Raw genomic sequence first — 24,331 nt, 5'->3', positions numbered from 1 at the left:
AGGAATATCTTGGCACCACAGTTACTTTCTGGCAAGAGACTCCATCCCTCCCAGAGCCTCTGGGAGACCTGCTGGAGTCAGTCAGACACAGGAGCCTCTCTGAACAGGTCTCCCTGCTGCCTGGGAGGGGTGGGCAGCAGCAGAGCCCGCTCCTCCCTGAGGATGCACATGGCCAGGAAAAGCCTGGAATTAGGAACGGGAGCCCAGGCCATTGCGGTAAGGCATTCCCAGGAGCAGCTGGTGGGACAGCAGCAAGTGTCCTGGAGCTGCCACTGCCCAATCCATGCTTCCCAGGATGCTTCCATATAGGAAGAGGCTATGGGTGGTGTGGGACAAGATCTCCCAGTGGCAAAGGCAGCTGTTCCCATCTCCAGGGCGTTCTCTGGAACCAGTCCTGCGGGAGCAGATGAAGGAATATCTGCACACCTGGGTTACTTCTGGCAAGAGACTCCATCCCTCCCAGAGCCTCTGGGAAAGCTGCCGGACTCCAGACAGAGGAATCGCTGTGGACAGGTCTCCCTTCTCCCTTGGAGCCACAGGTGTCAGGAGACCCATCTCATCTCTGAGCATGGACCTGGCAAGGAAAAGCCTGGAATGAATGAGCCTGTTGCAGGCTCCCAGAAAAGCATTCCCACAAACCAGTTGCACAGCTGAAAGATGCCTGTAGCCACCGGTGCCCAATCCATGGCTCTCAGGATGCTGCCACATGGGAAGAGCCTCTGTGCAGTGCTGGACAAGCAAGGTCCTCCAGCAGCAAAGGCAGTTGTTCCCATCTCCAGGGTGCTCTATTTATCTGTGTGTGGAGGAACAAGAAAGGGAATATCTCCTGCACACGTACATTACTTCTGGCCAGAGCCATCATCCTTCCCTGAGTGTCTGTGACCCCTCTGGACTTCACTTATCCCTGAGGGTGCACATGGCCAGGAAAAGCCTGGAAGTAAGAGTGAGAGCCCAGGCCATTGCAGTAAGGCATTCCCAGGAGCAGGTGGCAGAGCAGCAACTGAGCTCAAAACTCTGGTGCCAATCCAAGATTTCAAGGAAGCTGCGGCAGTTCCATAGGAGAAGACCATCCGTATGTTGCTGGAAGAGATCTTCCAGTGACAAAGTCAGGTGTTCCCATCTCCAGGGTGCTCTCTCCTGCTGACTGTGGAGGAGCAGGATAATGAATATTTCACACCTCTGATCCTTCTGGCACGAGCCTTTATCCTTGCCAGAGCCTCCCTGAGAATTGCCAGAATCCAGACAGAGGAACCCTGTAACCAGGTCTCGATGCTCCCTCATAGGTGCAAGTATCAGCAGCCCCTGCTAGTACCCGATGATGCAAATCGACAGGAAAAGCTTGGAAGTAAATGAGAGAGCCCGTGCAATTCCAATGAGGTATTCCCAGGAGCAACTGGCAGGGCTGAAAGTGTTCTGGAGCTGCTGATGCCCAATCCATTGATCCCAGGAGGCTGCCATATAAAAAGATCCTGAGCACGTCACTGGACAAGATCCTTCAGAGGTAAAGACTGCTGTTTCCATGTCCAGGCTGCTCTCCTGATCCAGCTGTGGAGGACCAGGATAAGGAATATCTCCATACTGCCATTACTTCTGGCCAGAGCCTTCATCCTTGCCAGAGCCTCCCTGAGAATTGCCCAATTCCAAACTGTATTTATCTGGATTGTCCAGATAAAGATTTACAAATATAAAATAAGATTCTTGACTTCCAGTAGCTACAAGCTGTAATCACACACAAGACATTTGTAATTTTTCTTTTTGCAAAAGCATGGGTGACTTTTCCCTTTTATATTTTTCCCTTCTGAATGCATCTCTTTCCTTTTTCTGCTTCCCCTACTCAGAAGACCTTTCCTATGGTTTATTCCTCTAGGGAATCAGTATAGAGATGTAGCTGATGCAACACATACTTATTAGATTGTTTTGGTTTTGATTTATACTATGTTAAGATGATGAAACATGTATTTTACATTACTTTGAACTGCAAATTTGTTATGTAATTAAGGGAAAATATATTAAATATATTAAAAAAGGTTTGAATAGCATAATTAAAAAAAAAGTTTCCTTACCTGTCCAGTTGCCATAAAGTATGTCTGAATCTGTCATCTAAACATAAAAAAAATCTCTTTTTTTCCCCATTTTGATTTGACACACTTAGACGTTGTTTCCTGTATCAAATGAAGCAGAAAAAATACATTATTACAGTTTTATTATTTCCTAAATGCATTATGTGTGCTATAGACCACCCCTGAACTGTGTCAGCATTCCTGCAGGCTGGATCAACTCGACTATAGCTTTGCCTCATGAGTTAGAAATCATTAACCATCCTCATGCTGAGAGGTGGAGCCCTGATCCCAGAAATGCCACCTAGTGTCAGAGGTTTTCCATGTGTGGAGGCATCCTCCCTCTCTAGGGGTATTCCCAGTTCCCCTCTCCCCACTCCCTTCTATGTGTAAATGGAACACTGACAATCCAGAATGGTTATACACTGGAACACTGGGATGTATTTTTTTCCTTAGGTAGATCTATGGCAACCTGGGCATTTGTCACTTTTCTTCCTACAGTAATCCAACCAAACTAATTTGTCACTGCTCCAAGTAATTACCAGCAGCTTTTGCTGTATTTTCCCATCACATATCTATTTTATATAACTCAAGTTAAATAAGTACAATTTTAAAACATTGGCACTCCTATATTTGTAACAGGGATTTGAGAGGTGAACTCGAAACTTGATCAGTGATATTGGCAGCATGGGGTCAATAATATGAAATATCAGGACAAAAGTTCATCCAATACACACACACAAAAATCCTTCCAAAAATATATATTGTTTTATTTCAAATTTTTTTTTTTTTTTGTATTCTGGAAGGAACAAATTTTACAGCCCTGCCATACAAACAATAAAGTGTGACCCAGACAGGAAGGGAAGCAAGCAGGTGGTTGTTCAGATTCCAGCTTTAAAGAGTGATATCAGCTGGACACTGCCTGGAGCACTTGCACATTGCTCATGTTAGGATGAAGCTTCCAGAAGAGAGAAAAATTGTTTTCATGCTTCTCCAAAAAAGAATTTCTTTACACAAACCCCAAATCTGAATGAAATTAGGGCTTCCTTTCCCCTCTATACGTCCAGTACCTCTGTATGGCACAGAGATGGAACAAGGAAGATCTGTCCGCACAGCAGACGAGCCTGAAGGAGCAGAACCTGTCATCCTTACAACAAAGAGGGTGTGAGTTTAGCCCAGCAATGGCCTGGAAACCCTTGTGACTAATTGCTTCCTATCCTGAGTTTAACAATCTAGTCACCAAAGAATTCTCGCTGCAGCAGCCCAGGCTGTCTGCAGGGAAAAGCAGGACAAGCTATTCCTAGCAGGAATAGCCGTTGGCATCAAAGGAACAGAGAAAAGCCTTTCCCTGCTCCAATGTCAGACAGAACAGAAAATCCTCTGAGCAACAGCAGGAGTAACAGAAATTGCCTAAAAGAAGCATTTGAACACATAATGCACTTGCTAATCACAACGCTGCCCTTCCCCTTCAAATCTCCCCAATGTTATTTGTAAAGTGAAGATATTTTTGTTGGTCTTGAAGGGACAGTTTCTTCCACTAATCACCCAGGATGTATCAGGGAACAGAAGGGACCACACTGTGCTGTGCAAGGCTACCATGATTTAGAGTCCAGGTGACCTTGCAAGATTTCAATAACCTTGGCACGACCAGCAAACACTCAGTGCAATTTCCAAGGCTACATAAGAAAAGGATGCAAGTATGGGGTCTTAAGGGGAGCTGGGAAAATAAAACACGCAATTATTCCAGCAAAGCCAAAGGCAACCTGAAGCAATTCAGGGACTGAGGGGTCCAAGAGCCCTAGAAGCCCCCCCTCACTTTTCCCTTCCTCTGGATTGACTTCCTCCAAATCAAGCACCTCAGAAGCACTGCCCCTTGGAGAGCTGGAAAGCTGTTGGGCTGTGTATTTTCACTAAAGGCATCTCTATACCTGTGTGTGTATCCAGCTCTGACACAGAGCCAAGCTACAAGATACATTTGTTTCCTAGGTTTGGAGAGCCCCTTTTTCTCCTAAGCCTAGACCATCCTTTCCAGGAGTGCTGCAGCAAAACCAAAGCACAGCCTTAGCAACACACCTCATTCAAATCTGCCATGAAGATCAGTGCATTCAGCAGCTCCTAAAGTAATTTACAGTTTTCTACTTGCTATAAAAACTAACAACATATCTGTGAGTGATAGTTAATGCAATGATTCCTCTTTCTTTTTATTGGTTTCACCTTGGAAAACAGAATTCCAAGGAGCTCTTGAACTGTGCTTTTTGAAGAGGGACTGGGGTTTACAGGCTGTGAGGACAGAGGCAGGGCAGCGAACTGATCCTGGGAAAGCTGCCTTGCGCTTTCCTTCCCAGCCCTTCGGACTATGCCGTTCTGTCTCCCGTGGAGGGTGCTTGTACACCCAAAACTTTCCAGCTCTAGTTTGCACAGAGAAATGTGCCGGGAGAACAACTGCAACTGTCGCACGGTCTTTACTGCCGTCTAGCGTCCTTTTTTTACGATTACAGTCCTTTCGATGGCTGTATCGTCCAGCTTCAAACGACTTCTTTCACAGCCTTGAATGTGGATGCTGATTGCTCCTGATAAGGTTGAAAACTATGTCTCTTATTTGAGGTTCATAGGATTCTCAGGCAAGTTTCTCAAGCAAGCAAATATATTTAACAATATTAATCCTGGCAAGTTTTTTTTCCAAGTAAGTTAGGCACAAGCACTTGACAGTATTCTGTCTCTCTTGCAGTGTGCCTGTAAACCCAAAAGTTTCCAGCTCCAGCTGGCACAGAAAAATGTGCCAGGAGAAATCTTGCTCAGAGTCCTGCTCTGCACATTCCTTCTCTAGCTCCACCATAACGATGTACCCCTGAACACTTTTCACTGACTTGATGTCTTATGTCCATTAAATAAAGCAGTGTTTGGCTCTCAAATCAAAATGATGGAGGGACACTTATACTTTTGAAATAAATTTATGGGTGGAAGGTCACCTGAGACCTCAGCTTTAGTTTAGATGGTAATGCTACTTTCAGTGTGATTGGCGTGCAAAGTTGATGAATTAATTCTCACCCACTCCCCAATGAAGCTGTTTGGGTAAGCATTTAGTTTGTCCATCTTTCTTATAAAAACAGAGATTTGAAAAACACAAAGATAAAAATTCTATCTCACAAGACATCTGCTAATTCCTATTTTTTATTGGGATACCAATCTGAATTATTTCCTGCCCCCGCCATGTGCAGCCCTAGGCTCATAATATGCATTTTATGAAAAAGGAATAAATTATGTTTATAAGCATAAAATTTTAATACGGATCAGAAAATTCTAAGCACCAATCAGTTTTACATATTGTCAGTATGACACGAATAAAACTCAGCAGTTGTTCTACATATTTAGTAATATATTATCAATAAAAGTGAAACAAATGTGACTGCAATTATTTAAAGAAACAAGGTGACAAGTGGATGGGTTGTTTTGGATTTGGGATTTTTTTTTGTTCGTTTTGCCTTTTGTTGTTGTTTGTCTGTTTTTAATAGAATGAAGAAATTACGCTCTTGCTTGCTACATAGGACTCATAACTGCTAAGAATTCATGCTGGACTAGGAGAGTGTGCTTGTAGTCTGAAAACACACACTTGTTTAGATGAATATCACTCTTTTCCACCTGCTGTTTCAACCAGTCCTGCAATTAAACATCTCAGGCCACCTGCCTAGGATGATACTCAGTTCTAATTCACTATAAACAGCATTTCCTACACCAAAAGCATTCAAAAGCTATTTATCTAGAAACACACTTGCAACACTTAATAAATGTTAAATACACTCTTCTAGACCCTGTTGCTGCATATAAAGCACAGCTGCCCATCATAAGGTAGTAGCTGAGGTATTTTTAGATGTAATATCTTGGTTGGCAGGCATTAGCAGAGAACAGTGACTTTTATGCCACAATCATTACTGAAAATCCACACAGTTTTTCAAGATAACATAGAATGAGGCAGAATTATTTTAAAGAAGAAATCAAACAGAAAACATTCACTCAGCTAACACAAACGAAAACCACCGCTTTCTAGTCTTTAAAGATAATGAACGTAAAAGGTCATTCACACACAAACTGGAAAATAAGACAAATAAATATTTCTGCATGACACCTATGGAGTACCTTGCTTCAAAACATAACTTTGTTAAACATAATTACACACCTGCAATGCTAGAGCATGCTCTGCCTTTCATGTTATTCAGATTTCACTATCTTTACAATCACAACCACCAGTTTAAAAATGTCTGTGTTTCGGAAAGGTGTTGCAGCACAGCCTGCACTCATATATCAGACCCCCCCACCAGAGACACCACAGAGACTGTGGTCATTTTAATAATATGTTCACACCTGCATCTGGGAACAAGCTCTGAAACAATACAGACACAGAACACCCCAGACTGTATTGTAACCCTTTCTCCCCGACATATTTTAATACCTTCCTACATACTAACTTGAAGGCTTTTTTTCCACTAACTACAAGAACAAGATGAATGTCTCTTTACAAACTCTGTCTGTCTGCTTGGAGAGAAGGGAAATGGCTGAAGGACAAACCAGCTAAGAGAAACATTGAGAGAGCTGCTGCTTGACCTAAGTCATATTGAACTTCTCCAATTTTCAGGCTTAATAAGGTTTATATATATCAACTTCTACGCACAGGGTGGGCTTAGAGCTCATTTTAATGGTCGTACAAGCCATGGGGGGGGGGCATGTGCTTGTACGTGTTTAGGGGGGGACATATAGTGGGCAGTTCAGGAATTCTGTACCTCCCAGGTACCTTAGCCAGTGGGGAAAGGGAGAGGGGGGTATATGGCCAGGGAAATTAGTATAAAAAGGACAGCGAACCCCCAGCAAGTTGAGAAAGACCCCGCTGGGTTATTGCCTCAGAAAACTTTCTCCCTTTACTCGAATAAAGCAAGGACTCCCCTGTCTTGGTGGACGCTGACCTCTAGCGACGTGACTTTCCCTTATAGTAAGAACGAGGAGGACAAAAAGAGAAGTCCCTCCCTCCCTTCGTCCACTTCTAAGAAAAGCAATTTACTCACTACAAGATTTTCCTGAAACAAATTAACTCACATATCAATAGCGAGGCGACCTGAGCTGAGAAAAGTAGCAAGAGGACACATAAAACAAAGCAGCAGTGACATTAAGGAGGAGAAAGCAAGACAGGCTCTGTGCAACGTGCAGGGGGGAGCTGGTCACAACTGAGCTAACGGAAAGCAGGAAAATCCCCCAGGGAACGGGAGAGCCTCTGCAGTAGCACCGTCTCCATCAGTCCTGTACAAGGGAAGGCTGAAAACACCAAATTCAGAGAGGTACTTACGAAAGCAGGGACTGAAATACAGACCAGAGGCTCAGCTACCTCCTGTTCCTCAGCTTTCACGGGCAGGAGGCAATACAGGTGGTGGCACTTTAAATCAGGGTGGCAGCAGCAGAGACCAGCCCCGTCGCACTCACCTGGAGGGCACAGCTCCAGCTGACAGTCAACACGTGCTTACCCTGTGTCTGGGCTGATTAGGAGGATGAAAATGGAAAAATATAAGAACTTAAGAAATGCTCCCCAAGTCCATCCAGGCTTGTACTTTGTCCCCAGCAAAGGAGATGGATAATAGTGCAGAGCACATGGATGTGGGCCCTATTCCTGTGTACCTTCAAAGTCCAAGCTCACTGCACAGGGACATGGGAGAGCATTCCCTGATGTCCCTTTTCAGTGTATCTGAATGGTGATACCTTTCATGATCCTGCCAACACTGCTCACATTGTCAGCAGCCTCCCAGGGCAAGCAGTTACTCAAGTTTGTTGAACATCATGTATTTCCTTTCAAGCCAGTTTCAGGAAAATCAGTGCCATGTTCACCATCTTCACCATCCCCAGGGCTTTGTGATAGGCATGCCCCTCCAGCCTTCACCTGCTTCCTTCAGAAATAACTTGCTCTAATGTGAATAATATTATAATATGTGTTTTCCAGGAGCTGAACTATTTTGTGGCCTGTTTAGCATGTAGAGAGCAGTGCCCTGTGGGATACATGCTGATAAGATACTCAGACCTACCCTTATATTGAGGACCTACATTATGCATTCTATCAACAGCTCTATGCAAAAGCAAGACCTTTACACTAGATTTTAGGATGATTAAGTCATCTTGAGGAATAGTAATAGATAAAAGTGGTGTATCAACATTTAAGTTTGAGCATCGTTTAGAGAGAAAAATAATAGGTGTGATACTGAGGAAAGGTCAAGAAGCGGTTTAGGTGTAAGATTTAATGAAAACCCATTCACGTTCCACAGAAAACTGTAAGCTGTATTATTTTCTGCAATTCAAAAGTAATATAATTCAGTTGACCTTTTGAAAATCGAGGATTATGAAGTACCATATAAAGCAGCTGAGGCCTCCTTTTGAATGTCACACTGAAATCCGCACGTGCTCAGCATGGTCGGAGCACAATTAAAAGTACAGTGGGTGAAATGAAATGCTTTGTCTTGTTAACAGCTGTTTGCATAACGGTCTGCTGAGCGAAAGGCATCTGTTCTGCAGTCCATCATCCACCACTAATACCCAGTGTATCAGAAATACAGCCTCCTTTGTACACACAGCTTGTGCGATCCCACATTTTCGTTGCTCGTTCCGGTGTTGCTATGTGACGTACTGAGGGAGACACACTGAAATTCTGATCACATACACAGGAACAACATGGAGCAAGCACCATCTCTCACTTTTCCATCAGTGGAGTCTAATGTGCCTTTGCATCTAAATAAACTGTATTTGCATGATAAGCAGACAACTGTATGACATTGCTGGCGTGCAGTTAGCTAACAGCCTTCTTCTGTGCCGTTTCAAATGCTGAATCTGCTGTTTCATTTTAGAAATGCAGTAGATCTGTTAAAAATTCATTTTTTTATGACTATTCACCCTACTTGGACAAACAACCGAGATGGAAAAATGCCTAGTTCGTTTTCAAAAGATTATGCAAATGCTCTTGGATGCATATTTTTATCTGACTTTCATTCCCTTCTCACTGCTGTATATCTTAGAATTGTTAAACGGTTTATTGCTATGGTTTTGCTTGATCACATTCTGCTGGCTCACAACTTCTGGTTAATTTATGGGTCTTCAGCTGGAGGTGGTGTCCTAGCTCATCAGGTGTGTGCCCCGAGCCCTTCAGCTGAGTTAAAAATCACCTGAACAAAGGGAGCTGAGAAGAGCTCCAGCCACTGACTTGTATTTAAGTCTTTGAGGAAATGTGTTTCTCTCTAGCATTGTCTGTATTTCAAACCTTTCCCTTCAAAACTTTGATTAACCTTGATAGGATTTTAATGGCTGAATCTCCACGTGGTGAGATTAGAGGGTAACAGCACACAGGTGCTCCAGTTGTCTGGGGAGGGCAAACACCACAGATTTCACTTGAAAGACAGCCCTTGAAAGGAGTGACAGAACACAGTGCAAACTGCATCAACTGCAGACCCAGTTTTCCATAATTTCATCTGTGGGATAACTGACATTGCAGTCATTCAGGACAGGTACAATAGGCATTATCAGTGATGAAAGTGATTTTCTCGTTATTCAGAAGACATACTAAAATGCATGAACATATTCTTACATGGGGGAGATAGCAAAATATAGCAAACATGAGGCATTTTTTTCCTCCATCAGCTGTGTTATTGCTGAAGCATCACTTGGCTCCAGGACTTTCCCAAGGACATTTGGAAACCTGCCTTTCACTGGGTAACTGTTGGGTAGGTAAGAGCTGGGATGCAGTGAGGAAATTACTTGCTTTGCTTTGCTTGTTTGTGCAGCTTTTACTTCCCCTATTAAAATTTCTTTATCCCAACCCATGAGTTTTTTTACTTTTACCCTTCAATTCTCTCCCTGATCCTGCTGGTGAGGGAGGGAGGGAGTGGCTGCAAGGTACCTGGTTGCTGGCTGGGGTTAAACCATGGCAAACACAAAACCAATGTACTGCTCAACCAAAGCAGGCAAATCCATGAAATATTTGATTTAAAATTTTCCCAAGTGTCAGACATGCAATGTTGCAGATTTTACCTCCCACTGTGGGCAAATATCAGAAACCAATTGCCTTTCATTCATAAACTGAGAGTTGTACTCTACAAAAATTAGAGCCATCAGATTTTGACAGAAGGTAACTCAATCTTCCTTTTTACTGCACATTTGTCACAGAATAACAGAATATTCTGACTTGGAAGGGACCCACAGGGATCATCCTACCTTTACCAGAGAATTGTGTTATCAAATATAGAAAACATTTTCTACTAAAAAAAATCTGGACAGTGTTTTGCTGAATTTGGGTGCTGTTCCTCATAGAATGGGTAAGGTTGGAAGGTCCAACCAGGCTCATGTTTGGATCCTCAGCTAGGATGTGAGATGAGTTTTGGTTTTAAACTGATGACAACGCTTTTTTTCTTTCCTTCTGAATTCTTTCCATATCAGCAGCAAAAAGAAACAGTAATTCAAGAATGTTCTTGTTGTTCACCTTAGCGTGTTTGGTGGTACTTGTGAATGATTTCTTACACAAGTATGCAAAGCAAATTTTGTTATCTTGTAACACAAACAGGGGAGACTAGTGTGTGGATTTATGTCACAGGTAAAATCTGATCAGTTCCTGTAGTTTAAACCAGATCAATTTAACAACTGATGGGTGCAGAAATCTGTGGCCATTGGCTCCTGATGTATCTCTGAGTGTTTGGTTTAGCAGCAGTCAGAAACCAGGAGATTTTTACCAAGAGTGGGCTGCATGAGAACAGATCTACCAGGTTAGCTTTGCAATATAGTTTTTTTTTTTTTTTTCATAATCTGTCTTCTTTTTGGGGGGCCAGTTTTACAATTTTCTTCAAATAAAGTTTGAATTAAACAGTTCTTCAACTCCCAATCAACGCTTTTTAAAGCTTGTAGGCCAGATTCTAGGAGGGGGAGACTGAACCTATCTGACAGAATAAATTCATGAATAATTCATGAACAGTTTATGAGCAAAATGCACTGGTCAGTGCTGCAAAGCAGAGTTCAATACATAGAGTGAAGTGCCACATCTTCTGCAGTCAGCATGTGTTTCAGAAAAATTTTGCCTGGAGAGCCTCCAGCCAGTGACAGGACAGTTCACTACCAACCCCCTGCTGAAAAGAATAGTTCTATGTATTTCCTGCTTTTAAGTATTTTCTGCTCTATGAGATCTGATGAAAGCTTATACTCTAAGATAAGGCCTAAGATAAGATAAGACACCAAACCTAATAGAAGTGGGGTGGGGTTTTTTTCCATCTCCTTCCTTGAAATACAAGGAAAGGGTCTACCTGGATCTGCATAAATCCGCTTTCCAGGCTTGTCTATACTACCTTGTTCTGGTCACATCTGAGTCTTCTGACCATTCATGATACATTCCTTGAAAAAGAGAGGCATCTCTCCTTTCCTTCCTACTTTCAGTTTGCACTTACCTAATGAGACAGAACAAGGAGGTGGAGGTGAAGCTGCTGCACTGCTTTGTCACCTCTCTCTGGGCAGTGCCGGGTGAAACGTCATTTTAAGTGTTGTGCTTTCATGGGGGTGAAACGTCATTTTAAGTGTTGTGCTTTCATGGGAAAAGCCAAAAGGTGCCCATATGATAAAGAGTTTAGAGCTACACTAAATTTAAATGTGAGTTTTCGTCCCATGGCAGAGGGGACAGCACATGGCAGTCAGTGAAAGTTGTTAGGCAGTCACTGGGGATAAGAAATCTCCTCATGGCTTTCCTGTGCATATTGTGAATATCCTTTTGCCTCAGTCCTCTTTTATGCCTCTTCCAAATGCATAATTTCCCCCCCAATGCCCTCTATATCCATTTTCTGACTCTTCTCAAGCTCCTTCCTGCTTCTTGATCTTTTTCTCTCCCCTGATCCCTCCTCTCTCCTCCCTCTTTTTTTTTCAGTGCAGTAGCAGTTTCCCAGGCAAAATCCTCACAGGGAGAGACAGCAATTCCATGCATCAAGAGGAATATTGCTCTGTTAGGTTTAGACTGTTAATGTAACTTAAAAAATTCAGTTATTTCAGTGAAAATTTGGGGGGGGGGGCATTACAGGTAATAAGCAAAGGGATATTTTTCATTCTTGTGTTATGGAAAAAGCACACACAGTTTTAGTGATATTTACCTTTTTGTGTTGAGGTTGGAGCACTCTGATTGCTGCAGTGACTGCTGGTACCTTCAAACAGTAACCTGGTATGCCCCAGCCCAAGGCAGATATAGAAAATAAATATGTAAACATGCCTGGCATGATATTATTTGCTTGCATATTTAAATAGCCAAGTAGAACTGTAATACAATATATAAATAATGAAGGAAACTGTCTTATTCACAAATAAAACTTGCTAAAAACCATGACTTTCCTCTCCTCAAAGTAGATGCATAAAAATTTCTGATCCAGAAAATTACATCTTACATAGGAACTTGTTTCTTGCCACATTTGTGACACCCTTGTACGTGTACCATGTTCCTCACACGGCACAACATGATTAAAAGGAGAGCCTCTGGTTTATCAGAAGCAAAGAAAATAAAACCTAAGTTTCCAAAAAATTAATAAAGATTTAATTAAGCAGTTTTAAACTGAATTTTAAGATGAGCTATGCAACTATGTTGGAAAGAAACCATGTGTGCAGATTTAAGTTCAGAGAAGCCTCATGGCTGCATATGTTCCTTGAGCACACTTTTCTATCATTGTGTCTTCACATTATCTCAGTGCTGTCCACATACACACCTTGAAAGCACTCCACAGGGTTTCCAATTTGTTTTTAAGACTGTTCAGTGAGATACAATTCTAAATGAAAACAATAAAAAAAACCTAGTTGGTTAATTTCATGGATTTTTTTACATTCTGACAAACGCTTTTCATATTAACTTTGCAGTCTGAAATCTGTTTATGAGTTGCTGTGTATAATCATATTCAATCTTTGAATTCAACAGAACTCTGTACCTTCCCTGCAATTTATATAAAGTACTGCTAATTGTCACCTAAGCAAAGGCAGAACCATCAAAACCAGTTTCTGCCTTGCATCAGACAGTACTTCTATGTATCTACACTTATGTTTCAAAGTTGTTTTCTATAATCCTTCCAGCTTCGTGGAATATGGTAAAAAGATTAACACTAAAAGATGTAATATGCAAGTCACCTCTCCTTGGCATCATGAATTAAACTGTCCTTACAGGCATCTAATTTCAGGATTAGTTAAATCTTTAATGCTTTTTTTGCTTGCTATAAAAAAAAAAATATGTCCTATGTGGCTCCCACGTGAATAAAGCACTTTACAAACTTGTAAGAAAATGTTCCCAACCAGTATGAGACACAACACACACCTTTCTTTTAACTAGCATTTTCTTTACCTGGCTGCATGCTAGGAGGACTAGATCTATATCAATTGACAAAAGAAATACTTTTTCTCAAAGGTCGCTGCCTAAATTTTTTTCCTTGCTTCCAGTGATGTAAATAAAAGGCAATACAACCCCATAAAATGAATCCAAACTCATTATTTTTTCTTTCAGACATTAAAAAAAAATAAAGAGGATGACAGAGTCCTTGTCTACACCTTCTCTCCTTCACTGTTCTTCATTCAGCTACTAAAATTTGAATCTGTGGGTTTGCAAACCCAGGGAAATAAAAAGATTTTCTCCGTATTTTTCTTTTTTGTTTGTTTTGCTTATGTGGGCTTTTCTGAGTTAGTGAATTATTTATCTCCACATAATAATTCAAATAAGTATATTTCCCAGAGGAAGCACATTTCTTTCTTCATGTACACCTTTTTCCTAATTCAAATGGCATTTGAAAGAGAGAGAAGGAAATGAGGAAATTATGGAGACAGACAGATAAATCACTGAACAGTTTTTAAAAACACTGACTGCATTATCTCAGACAAACATGTTTTGTCCTGATTCAGGAATAATAAGAAAATAGATCTGACATATTATGCATTAAATAAATTCAGATTCAGCCTCTTTTTTTAGTGCCCAGGTCCATCAGGAGATGAGAAGAGTGGAAAGATGTAAGCAAGCCCCTTTCTTATAGACACCTTATACACAGACACATATATATAGAAAAAAGAATTCTTAAAATACGTAAAATAGCAGACACATAAATAAAATAGGTATTTCTAGCTATTATTGACTGCTTTGAGATTTTCCCAGAAATTCACCCATTTCTGGAGCTTCCCTTTAAGAAATTAAATTTGAGGGTTTTTTTTCCAGCAGGAAATAGTGCTAATATTTCATATCCTTCCACAGCATCTTTTAATCGGAACATTCGACTTAAAAAATGAAAGTAAACTGTCTTACCCCACGTTGATATTTTCACACCATATAAAGTAGTATATTACATCATTTGTACTGAAGTACTTGAAGAAGTGAGACAGCTTTCCACAAGGTCAGACAGAGACACAGAACTCAGTGTATCTTATCTTTAATGTTCTAAGAGTCAGTGAGAGCCTCCTCCCATTTGTACTGACAGAAATTCTTGTTTAAATAGAAAAATCAGTCCTTCTGGCCCCTTTGTAACACCTGCATCTGAACTGGATTGCCACAGGAAGTTTTGGCAAAGTAATACCTGACTATGGATGAAATTCCACTCCAGAATTTTTGGTTCACATGCACACTCAAATATGTATATGCACGCTTACATGTAGCTTTATGTGTATATATGTTTGCAAATACACATGCACAGAGATACAAATGGACAGGATGAGAGATTAATTCAGAGAACTCTGTATTGGAAAAGGAAAAATGAAATAGAAGTTTAAAGTTTGGAACAGTCTAAAAGCCATCTCATACTCTTAAAAAAGAGCGTATGTTTGGGCTGCTCTTGAAGTGGAAACGAAATTGCTTTTAACAGCTAACCTTTGGAATATCTGACAAAAAAGCATTCTGCCTCCTTATAGTTTTTTGCAGAGAGAAGGATGTGGGCCATGACCTGGTTGCCAGGCAACTGCAGGCAATTACAAAACATCTTAATATGTTCTGCCCTGTGGTACCACGAGTCCACAATGCAAAAGAGACCAAGTGACACGGCTCTCTCCCAACACAAAAGGGGTTTGGAGTGTTCTAGGGAGACCAAGAAAGTGTGAGCGGGGCTTAAATTGTACAAACTGAAGTTCCCTCGTGACCAGCTCTTTGTAAGGCTGAGTAACCACAAATCAAAGGTTTGTTTGTCATCATCCCAGCGTGGGGCGTTGAACTACTCACTGTCACACCTGGAATGAAGAATGGCTATTTATCCATCGAGGGAAAAAGGGAAAATATGCACACCTTTGCTAGTGAAAAGCAACGCTAATGCTTGGAGGCATCACTGTAAGGGTTTTCTTTCTTCTTTTCAAAATCCTTGACTTTTAACACACAAATTCTTATACATTCCAATTTCCTCTCTAAAATACTATTTTTTTCCCCACATGCAAATTGAGGTTTCCTATCAAACTGAAGAGATATGAGTTGTTGAGCTGTAGTTGCCTGAGATACAACCACCAAGGACAGATTTCCCTTTGGATATGTACCTACCTCTCCATAAAATTCAGACTCTTCAGAGTAGCAATGCTTTTTCAGCCATACCTACACATATAGCAGATACACCTACACCACATACAGATAAAAAACAACCATATATCCATCATTATGTTTCTTGATTCTGTATCCCTACATAGATTATCCTAAAAATAGCAGGTATGAAGATGTGCAGGGATTTCCCCAGTCACCATCCTTCAAGAGGTGTTTAATCACACTGAAAATGAGTGGCAACCAATGTCCAATTCCAAGGTGTCCAAGAAATCCTCAGACTAAACATAATCAGTACCTACATATTTAATCAAATTCTCCCCCCCAACATGGCTTTATATACAGTTCTGTCTCACCTGATCTTCACTGTCACCTAGGAAAAGGGACATACAAAAACTGAAACCATACATGCATGCATGCATACCTCAGATTATGATCCCATGGCTAGAGGAAAGCTTCTATTAATAAACCTTTTGGAGACAACACAAAACAAAAAATAACCTCACAACACCTCCCCTCCCCCCAGTATTTTTTTGTTGCTTTTCTAACAGTAAACAGATTTCTTACATTAATTATCTGCTGGTGATATACCAAATAAATGATGCATATTCCCAAGGAGCAGAGGGCTACTCAACCATTCACTGGCTTCAGGTATGCTGAATAAATAAAATACAATAATAACAAAAATGAAAAAGCAAGCTGGTTTGTTGCTGATTTATAAGGTAGAGTTTTTTCATGTTGTGAACACCAACCCCAAGCCATCCCTTGGCACAGCAGCAAAAAACAGCTATAGCAACAGCAGATATGCTGTCAGGACTGCTGAATGCTTTAGAAGGGTGAACCAAGTGCCAGGTAGGACAGCTTACCTCATTCCTCTGGGACATGCACATGGAGATCCATGTCCCTTCTTGACAGATGACTGAAACAGTTTCAGTGACCTTTTAAGTTCAGGTGTGTCATATGCAAAGAAATGTTACCTTTGACACCACTAGAAACTATTTCCAATTAACTGAATCCCAAAAGTGATGACCCTCTTTGTCTCCATCCCTCAGAACCCAATTCTGTCAATGCCTCAGTGTTCGGAAAATGGACTAGCTGTGATAGCAGTTAGGAAAAAAACAACAACAAAAAAGAACCAAATAAACATCTTTTATTGTTTAAATTAGTAGATTTGAAATGGTATTACTGAGAGGTAATACATGGACCCCCAACCAGAGTTCCCTTTTTACAGTTGCACTTATGGGTTGTACTTCAACTATGGCTACACAGATATTTCTCCCCCCCCCCACCCCCCAGCTGCCCCTTAATCTTAATTTAAAAACCTAATCTGCCATAAAGGTACATGAAATAGAACAGACTGAGAAAATACTTGAGATTGGCTGTTGTTTACAAAGAAACTATGCAGATACTGATCCTGTAGAACAAGAGTTCAAAAACTGGACTGTATTATCAAGCATTTCTTCAAACATCCCTTTTGGATTATGGCTGGAAGGTACTAATTGGTCTATTCTAGACTAATTGACAAACATTCATAAAATAGTGAAAAATGCATGCTTTAGAAACCTGGAACATTTCATGACTTTGCACTAAAAAGAACAGGAAGGTGGAAGCAAGTGAATGGCATTTTTAATGTAGGTTAGTAGTGTTCAGAGTTTTTTTTCTTTTGTACTAACAGACTCTTCAGATTTTTTCTCATTTCTTTCAGGTGATTTTTTGTCTTCGGATTTAGTCCGTGGAAGGCTGTGCAACTTCTGTGGAGGTGAAAACAGCATCAGTGTAAACACTGTGTACTCTCTCTCTGTGTATATATAAACACATAAACAGATAAAAAAGTGTGTTAAAAATCCGTGGCATTGGTGCACACAGAGCTGTATTTCTGTTAAACTGATGGACCAGCCTTAAACTACAACAGCAGAATATGGTATTTGCCAGCTGCACCTAGAAAAGGATTCTAATCTGTAATAAAGGAAGCATATTTAACAATCTTTACAGTGCAAAAGCATACAAGTGTAATGCTGCTTTATAATCATGACGGTTTTGACCTTCTCTTGGTCCATCAAATGAAAGTTCTGATGCACAACAAAATGTAGTCAAAATCTGAACTAAGAAAGTGGTCTTCTGAGACAAAATTTAGCGTAGAATGTGCAAATATACCTTCACAAGACCTTTTAATTAAACCCCAACAGTTACTCAGGAAGAGGAATACCTGAAGGCTTGTCTCTGTTTCTGCTGCCTTCAAATGAGATGTCGAGTTACTGCGATTCCCCAGACACGTCTTGGCAACCTGTCAATACAAATGCCAGATATAACTACTTCGTATCTTTTCCTAAAATATTTATGGTTTTCTTTAAAAGCAAAAAAAACCCCAACAACAACCAAAAAAAAAAAAAGAAGAAGAAAAAAAAAGAAGGAAAATAGAAAAAATCACTGGGTCTTCTTTTAAGCCTAGTTGATGAAACGAGACTTAAATCCCAGACTCCCATCATCTCTATAACAGTCTAATGTGGCAGCAAGTTTAACAACTTAATGCTTATCCAGCAGTTTTTTCTCATGTTGAAATCTCATCACAAACAGTGAAGTTTTACTCCTACGAGTGGTCCTAGGGAACAGAAAAGTAATTACAATTGTCTTTTATGGGTGAGGAAATAGCAACAAACAGGTGAAAACCAGCATTACAGTTAGAAGTTCTCTATTACTACACTCTTGTCTAAACTACCAGATCTCTTGGGTATAATAATCCCTGACTGGGGATGTGTATTCACTGAATGGGAAAGTCAGATGACTTTCAAGGTATGGAGAAGTTTGTGACGTTAATTTTTGTCTTTTTCTTCCAGGAATAGTGTCATATTCTTTGCCTATATGCTTTTTAATATCTGGGAAAACGGAGTTGCACAGCATAAATAAAATTAATTACTCAGTAGATTTCTGAACCGAAGAGATGTCCTGTTATGAAAGCAGAGATTTACCCAGTGCTGAAATTTCAACCATAGTTAAACCAAAGTCCCTTCAGGAGCAGGAGTAATGATGCCATAGGAAAAGCTGAGAATCCAAATGGTGAAAAATGAAACCTTTAACAAAGAGAAGGATTCAGGAAAAACCCCCTCTTATTCAAGTGTGTTTGATGGCTGCCCAGGCTGTTTCACTGTTTTCACTGTTGCCAACTCTTCTCAGACATCTCCTTGAAATTTAGCTTGGCCAACATTCACAATTTTTATGACTAAGTACAACAAAATTCTTACGATGTTTTTCTTCTACATGGCAGACAGACAGACCACATTTAGTGCTGTTGTACACTTGCTGCTTGCTTTGCATAAACTTCAGGAAACACGTTAATGATCTATTTGTATTTATAAAATCGAGTTTTCCAACGAGTGCATTTTGCCTTAAGCAGTAGGTTTTGCCTCTATAACATGAAATAAAATCGAGAGTGGTAAGTGAGAAATTTAATATGACAGAAAAATTGAGGTGCCTCGATGACAGGCTTGAAAGGCAGCGTTGTTTTGTCAGCTCAGCACGGGGTCTGATCTCTGTGTGAAATTCTGGTTGTGAAGCATGCAGCTTGATCAGTAACATACACAACATTTCAGAGGTTCCAGCAATTCAGTTCACCCAGGTAAATCATACATCAGAGCTGGAGAGCTTCACAGCTGGATGCATAAACTCCAAATGTGGATAAACCAAATGTGCGTCTTCTTTTAAAAAGAATTTTCGACAAGCCACTTAGAACTCAGCAAGTCCCTCAGCTATTGAACTGTGCAGCTTGATCTGCAGACAGTTGAACAATGTAACTAGAAGGGTTTTCCACTCCACCAGCACAAGAACGGGCTTTATGGTCAAGTTAATGTAATAATTTAAGGTCAAATACTCAAATTGCATGCAGGCAGGAAATCAAGTTTAAATATGTGATATTAGAACAGCTTGTGCAGTTAAAAAATAATTCAGCTGCTGCTGAAGGGTATCACACAGATTTACTTGACCAGATTTACTTTCAGTGTTCCTTGGCATCACCACTGCCCTCCTTTTGGCTTCAGGGGGCACCCAAAGCAGAGGTGCAGGGTGTTTGTAGGGTGTGACGGGGGACAATGCAGGGAGCTGGTTCTGGGGACAGCAAACCAGAGAGAGGAGAAAAGGACAGTGTGGTTATAGCCAACTAGTTATGGTAGTTGTCACTAGCCAAGGTAGGTTCACAGTTTATTCAAGGACGTGTTTTATCAGATCTGCTCGTGGATTTGTTGCAGCTCTGTGTTTCAAGCTCCTTTAACCCTCACTGTTTAAAAGAAAGACACAGAGCAAGAAGTATGTGAGGTGTGCAAATGCCTTTTCATAAGACAGCTCGGCAGTTTTTCACATCTTCCTCCTATTTCAGACCACAGTGTACTGAGGGTATGGTTAAACTCAGATGATGTAACTTCTTATGACCTCCACAGTCCTCATTTAGGGAACAGAATTTACTTTAAGAATTTTATTAGTTTGAAGTTTTGTTATGACGATGGTTTCTTTTTTTTTCTATTATTACTCCCTCGTGGAAACAATGGGAGAGTAAAATGTGATCAAAGCTCTGCAATTCAAACTGAGAGAGAAAAATGAAGCAAAATGCTGTGGTTGCTTAGGAACATGTGCAAGTTTGGCTCCAATACTCAGTGTCATTTGTCACTGAATGATTAATGAACATGTAGTGTTTGTTTACTGCAGGAAATTAATGCAGTAAATAAAAGCACTATCACTTTTATTTATCAGAAAAGACTCTACAAGGACAAAGAGCAAGAAACCTAAGATGAGAACAGACAACAGAGAATCATTTTATAAATCATTCAATGTTTTAGCAATACCAAATAGGTGGTTTTAAATTATATGTTACACTCGTAAGAATTATTTGATAGGAAAAGGAAACAAAACCCATCCTGGTGGCGTAAAAGACAAAATAAACTCCCAAAAGTTTTTGGGAAGACAGAAAAGGGAAATGGTACAGGGCAAAGAGCTCTGCAGAACTCTGATTCTGCAAAACCTTTGTTTCTGCAGAGAGTTTCAGGAGGCAGTTATAGGGCAAACATCTCTGGATAAGGCTAAGAAAAAGTAGTATTGACAAGATTCCCCTAATAAAACAAAATTAATCTAAATAATGAGAATTTTTAAAAGAAAACTGAAGTTAATTTTTTTTGGTCTTTGACAAATTTCAGATTATATATAAAAGGATATCCTACCTGCTTCTGGTTACTACTGGTCATGCCAAATTTCATGACAGGTAAATATCAGCAGTGTCTAATTTCCAAATTTGCTGATATAATTTCACCTATCTGTATTCCATTTGCCAGTAAACCTTAATTTGTATTCATTCTAATGTGAACTACATTAATTACTGTAAACAGGCGTAAAACCATACAGACAAAACTACAGTAGGACTACAGGCTAAAAAATATCAGTTGAAACCAGCAACTAAATATTTTGCTTTATTTTCTGCCTTTATATCTGTAATATTCCTTGTTCCTCTGTAGTTAGTCTTTAGTACAGTAATTCCTCCAAAATATAAATCACATTTTGTTTATCAGAGACACAATCAGAGGATCTTTGCAAAGTTCTGAGGAAGTACTGCTGAAATATTAGGTTTCTAAGCAACAGAGTTTTAATAACATCTTCATTTATTTTTCTTAAACAAATGGTGAATTAGAACCTGTCATATGTTCTCGACCTCCCAGTCTTATTCTTCCTTCACTGGGAGTTAAACAGCTGTAAAATCTTCAGAAACAAACACAAACCCACAACCAAGTAATGATAAAAATCCAACAAAAACTCTTCCCAGGTGTGGAATTTTCTTAAAGTGATAGTGCTCACAGGTACAAATTACAGCTTTGTATTACTGAAGTAACAGGATCCTTTGGGAGAATAAATTCCTTCTAGTTCTTTCAGAATTATAGGTGGCATCTCTAATGTCATCATGCAAAGGGTAATTGTAGAGAGAGACATTTTTAGTCCAATTCTCAAAACTGACTAATTTGAATTCTTCCTTGTCTCTAAATATATATATATATATGTTGATGTGAGAGAGAAATAATAGCAGTAATAAAAAAGGTGGGAAGAGGTTGCTAAGCCAACATCATCAGCTGCACTATTTTTATGCACTATTTTTATGCTCATGTTAGCTCATGTTCAGGTGGACAGCGTGTACAGGATAAAGAAAAAAGTTTCAATTTAAACAAACAACCAGGAAAATTATTGTAGTCATCAGTGTGAGCAAAACACAGGATGAAAAGGGGTCAAGAATGGACCTTAGATCGTGTAAAGTAGTTGGAACAGTTACAAAAAACATAGTGCTTTAGCTCTCTTTGAAAATTTTCCTGCTTTCCTTTAGTCAATCCTTCAATTTACAAGAACATTTCCCCATTTTCATTATTGAATCTTCTGTGATATTTAAGGTGGAGGGGATGCTGACAAACCAGGATGTTTTATTCTCCCACGATGGCCTCAGATTTTTACATCCATATACAAAATAGATGTATCATAAAAGTCTCTCATGTAAAGAGAACACGTCTCCCTGTATTTTAAGTTTTTTAATTACACTGGAGATTCTGTTTCTGACTGGGGTAAATACCACAGTATTTATGATTTCCTTGCCTAGAAGTGTGGTTGTCCTCACAAAACTTTTTGTAAATTTGCTATCAAAGCCATTCCTTCAACAGACACTGCAAGCACAGCATGTTGTGCATGAGTGTGAATCCTAGATTAATTTCTTTTTTTAAAAGTGAACACAATGGTACTATGAATATTACATAATGCTCAATTTTCAGTAGAAAAGCGAATTTATTAGCAGGAACATGTTTAGGAGCAAGATAAGACTGAGAAAAGCATTGCCTGCTTAATTTTACAATAAGGAGCATTATCTAGCAAGGCACAGTTAATTTGAATACCCCTAAGGTATGCTTTCTTTCATTTTACTACTTTTTCCTCCATGCAGGAGGTTTTGTCAAACACAGGCTTAACAAATCTTAAAGATTTAAAACTTAAAGGAAATGTGAGTCCCACAGAATATAGAACTGGTCTTAAAATATGCTAATTGAGAGATTAAATGATATAAAATCTAATCCTATTACTCAAATTCAGATATATAGCCTAATTTCTTTTTACTTGAATTCTAATGTTACTTAGACAAACGCAGGGAATAGGGTTAGATTTTAATTTAAATTGAATCTTGAAAAACAGTTCAACTCATCAACACTTCTAACTCCAAATTGGAGTCATCTGCCTTCCCTGAAAAATTTCTTATACCAAGCAGCATTCCAGGCTGACTACATGGCTAAAACCACTAGTTGCTTGAAGTGCTAAAAGCAACTACCCACTAATCAAAAATACCAAATCCTTGATTTTATGGAAAAGTGCACCTTTTAGGTGCCTCTCGCTGCATTACTTGGTAGAGAAATTAAATCCTATTTTGATTTTTGAAATGTGTTAACAGTTTTTTCTTTTTCTTTCTCCTTTAATTTATTCACTCCTATAAAAAAAGAGCTCTCTGAGCCTCTTTACACAAATTTTCAGCCTAAATTAATTCAGTCTCTGCCTAAAGTAATCTACATTTCATCAAACCTCCTCTAAGTTTCCTAAGTGATAACTAACCTGTAGTCATAATCTAAATGGAGTTCACTCCAACCTCCTAATTTAATGTGATTTTCTTCTCCTCCTTCAATTTTTATTAACGAAATTAAGTTTCCTTTACCTTTAGACATTAAACAACATGCAACAGCAAATTATGCACTCTTCTGGATATACAATTTCCCCTTGTCCCTGCCCTCCTCTAAAGGACGTGGCAGAGGGAAAGTAACTTATAACTGAATAAACCTGAACATATTTGTGATAAATGGATACTATATGCAGGGGTTTTACCATTTGTTGAATGCTGAATTATCTAAGATTCGTTTTCCAACGTTTTGTTCACACTACTATGAACAAGTTACCTCCACAGGAGTTTGTTGTATCTGGAGATACAACAATATATTCAATATATTTCCATTTCACCTGCAAATTAGTCAAGGTAGCACTGTGCTTATTGGCCTGTTGAGCAGACAACCAGCTCTCTCAGCAAATTTTGCCTCCGTCATTTTTTCTGATTTTTTTTCCCTGTTTTATTTATTTAAAATATGTGTACCATTTTAGATTGGAAAAGCCCCATTGACAGCTGCCTGAGGCATTGATGTTTTCATACAGCCTAGTTTAGACCCAGGTTTCCAGGTGAGTTAATCTTACATTTTGAGAATCACACTCCTGGGTGCTCTGATTTTCTTTCTTTTTCAAGGCCACAGGAAAATTCTCTTTCTCTGCTGAGACATTTCGACGAACCTGGGAAATAAAAAATGAATAAAATATTTCATGATTGAAATAATAATTAAAATAATAATAATTTAAATAATAATAATTAAAATAATAATAATAATTTTAAAAAGCTAATATAATTGAGACAAAAATATCGATTAAGTCACATTTGAAAAATCAGGGTAATGATGAAAAACAGAAAGGGCAGATACTGCAAACTGTTAACTATTTTATACACTGCATTTTCAGGTAATTTTATAAAGGGCATGCCTTAATATACATTCTCATTAAAGCACTCCCTTGTAAAGCTTTACTTCCATATATATATAATCAAGATATTCTATCTAAATGCCATAGGAGAAAAAAAAAAGCATTTTCAGAACTCGTATTCCCGTGACTTCTGTGGATTCTGGGAAAGACTGAGACCCTGAGCTGACAAGTTCATGAGCTGATTTAGCTT

The 24,331-nt window shown here is 39.5% G+C and overlaps 1 protein-coding gene across 1 annotated transcript in view; it reads right to left on the bottom strand.

Annotated features, from left to right (window-relative positions):
• Positions 1-16,703: 16,703 nt before the first annotated feature.
• The window catches only part of LUZP2 (leucine zipper protein 2), a 130,711-nt gene continuing 123,083 nt past the window's right edge, over positions 16,704-24,331 (bottom strand). The window contains exons 10-12 of the mRNA XM_027732488.2: positions 23,806-23,898; positions 17,780-17,857; positions 16,704-17,324 (exon numbers count right to left, since the gene is read on the bottom strand). Coding sequence (XP_027588289.1) covers positions 17,220-17,324; positions 17,780-17,857; positions 23,806-23,898 — 276 coding nt within the window. The 3' untranslated portion in view covers positions 16,704-17,219. The remainder of the gene's footprint in view (positions 17,325-17,779; positions 17,858-23,805; positions 23,899-24,331) is intronic.

The sequence above is a fragment of the Pipra filicauda genome, unplaced genomic scaffold (assembly GCF_003945595.2).
Source record: "Pipra filicauda isolate LSUMZ 115617 unplaced genomic scaffold, ASM394559v2 scaffold45_size4122338_pilon, whole genome shotgun sequence".
Classification (NCBI taxonomy): Eukaryota; Metazoa; Chordata; class Aves; order Passeriformes; family Pipridae; genus Pipra; species Pipra filicauda.
Note: the sequence above shows the minus strand (reverse complement) of the source record. Positions and strands in the feature narration are given on the sequence as shown.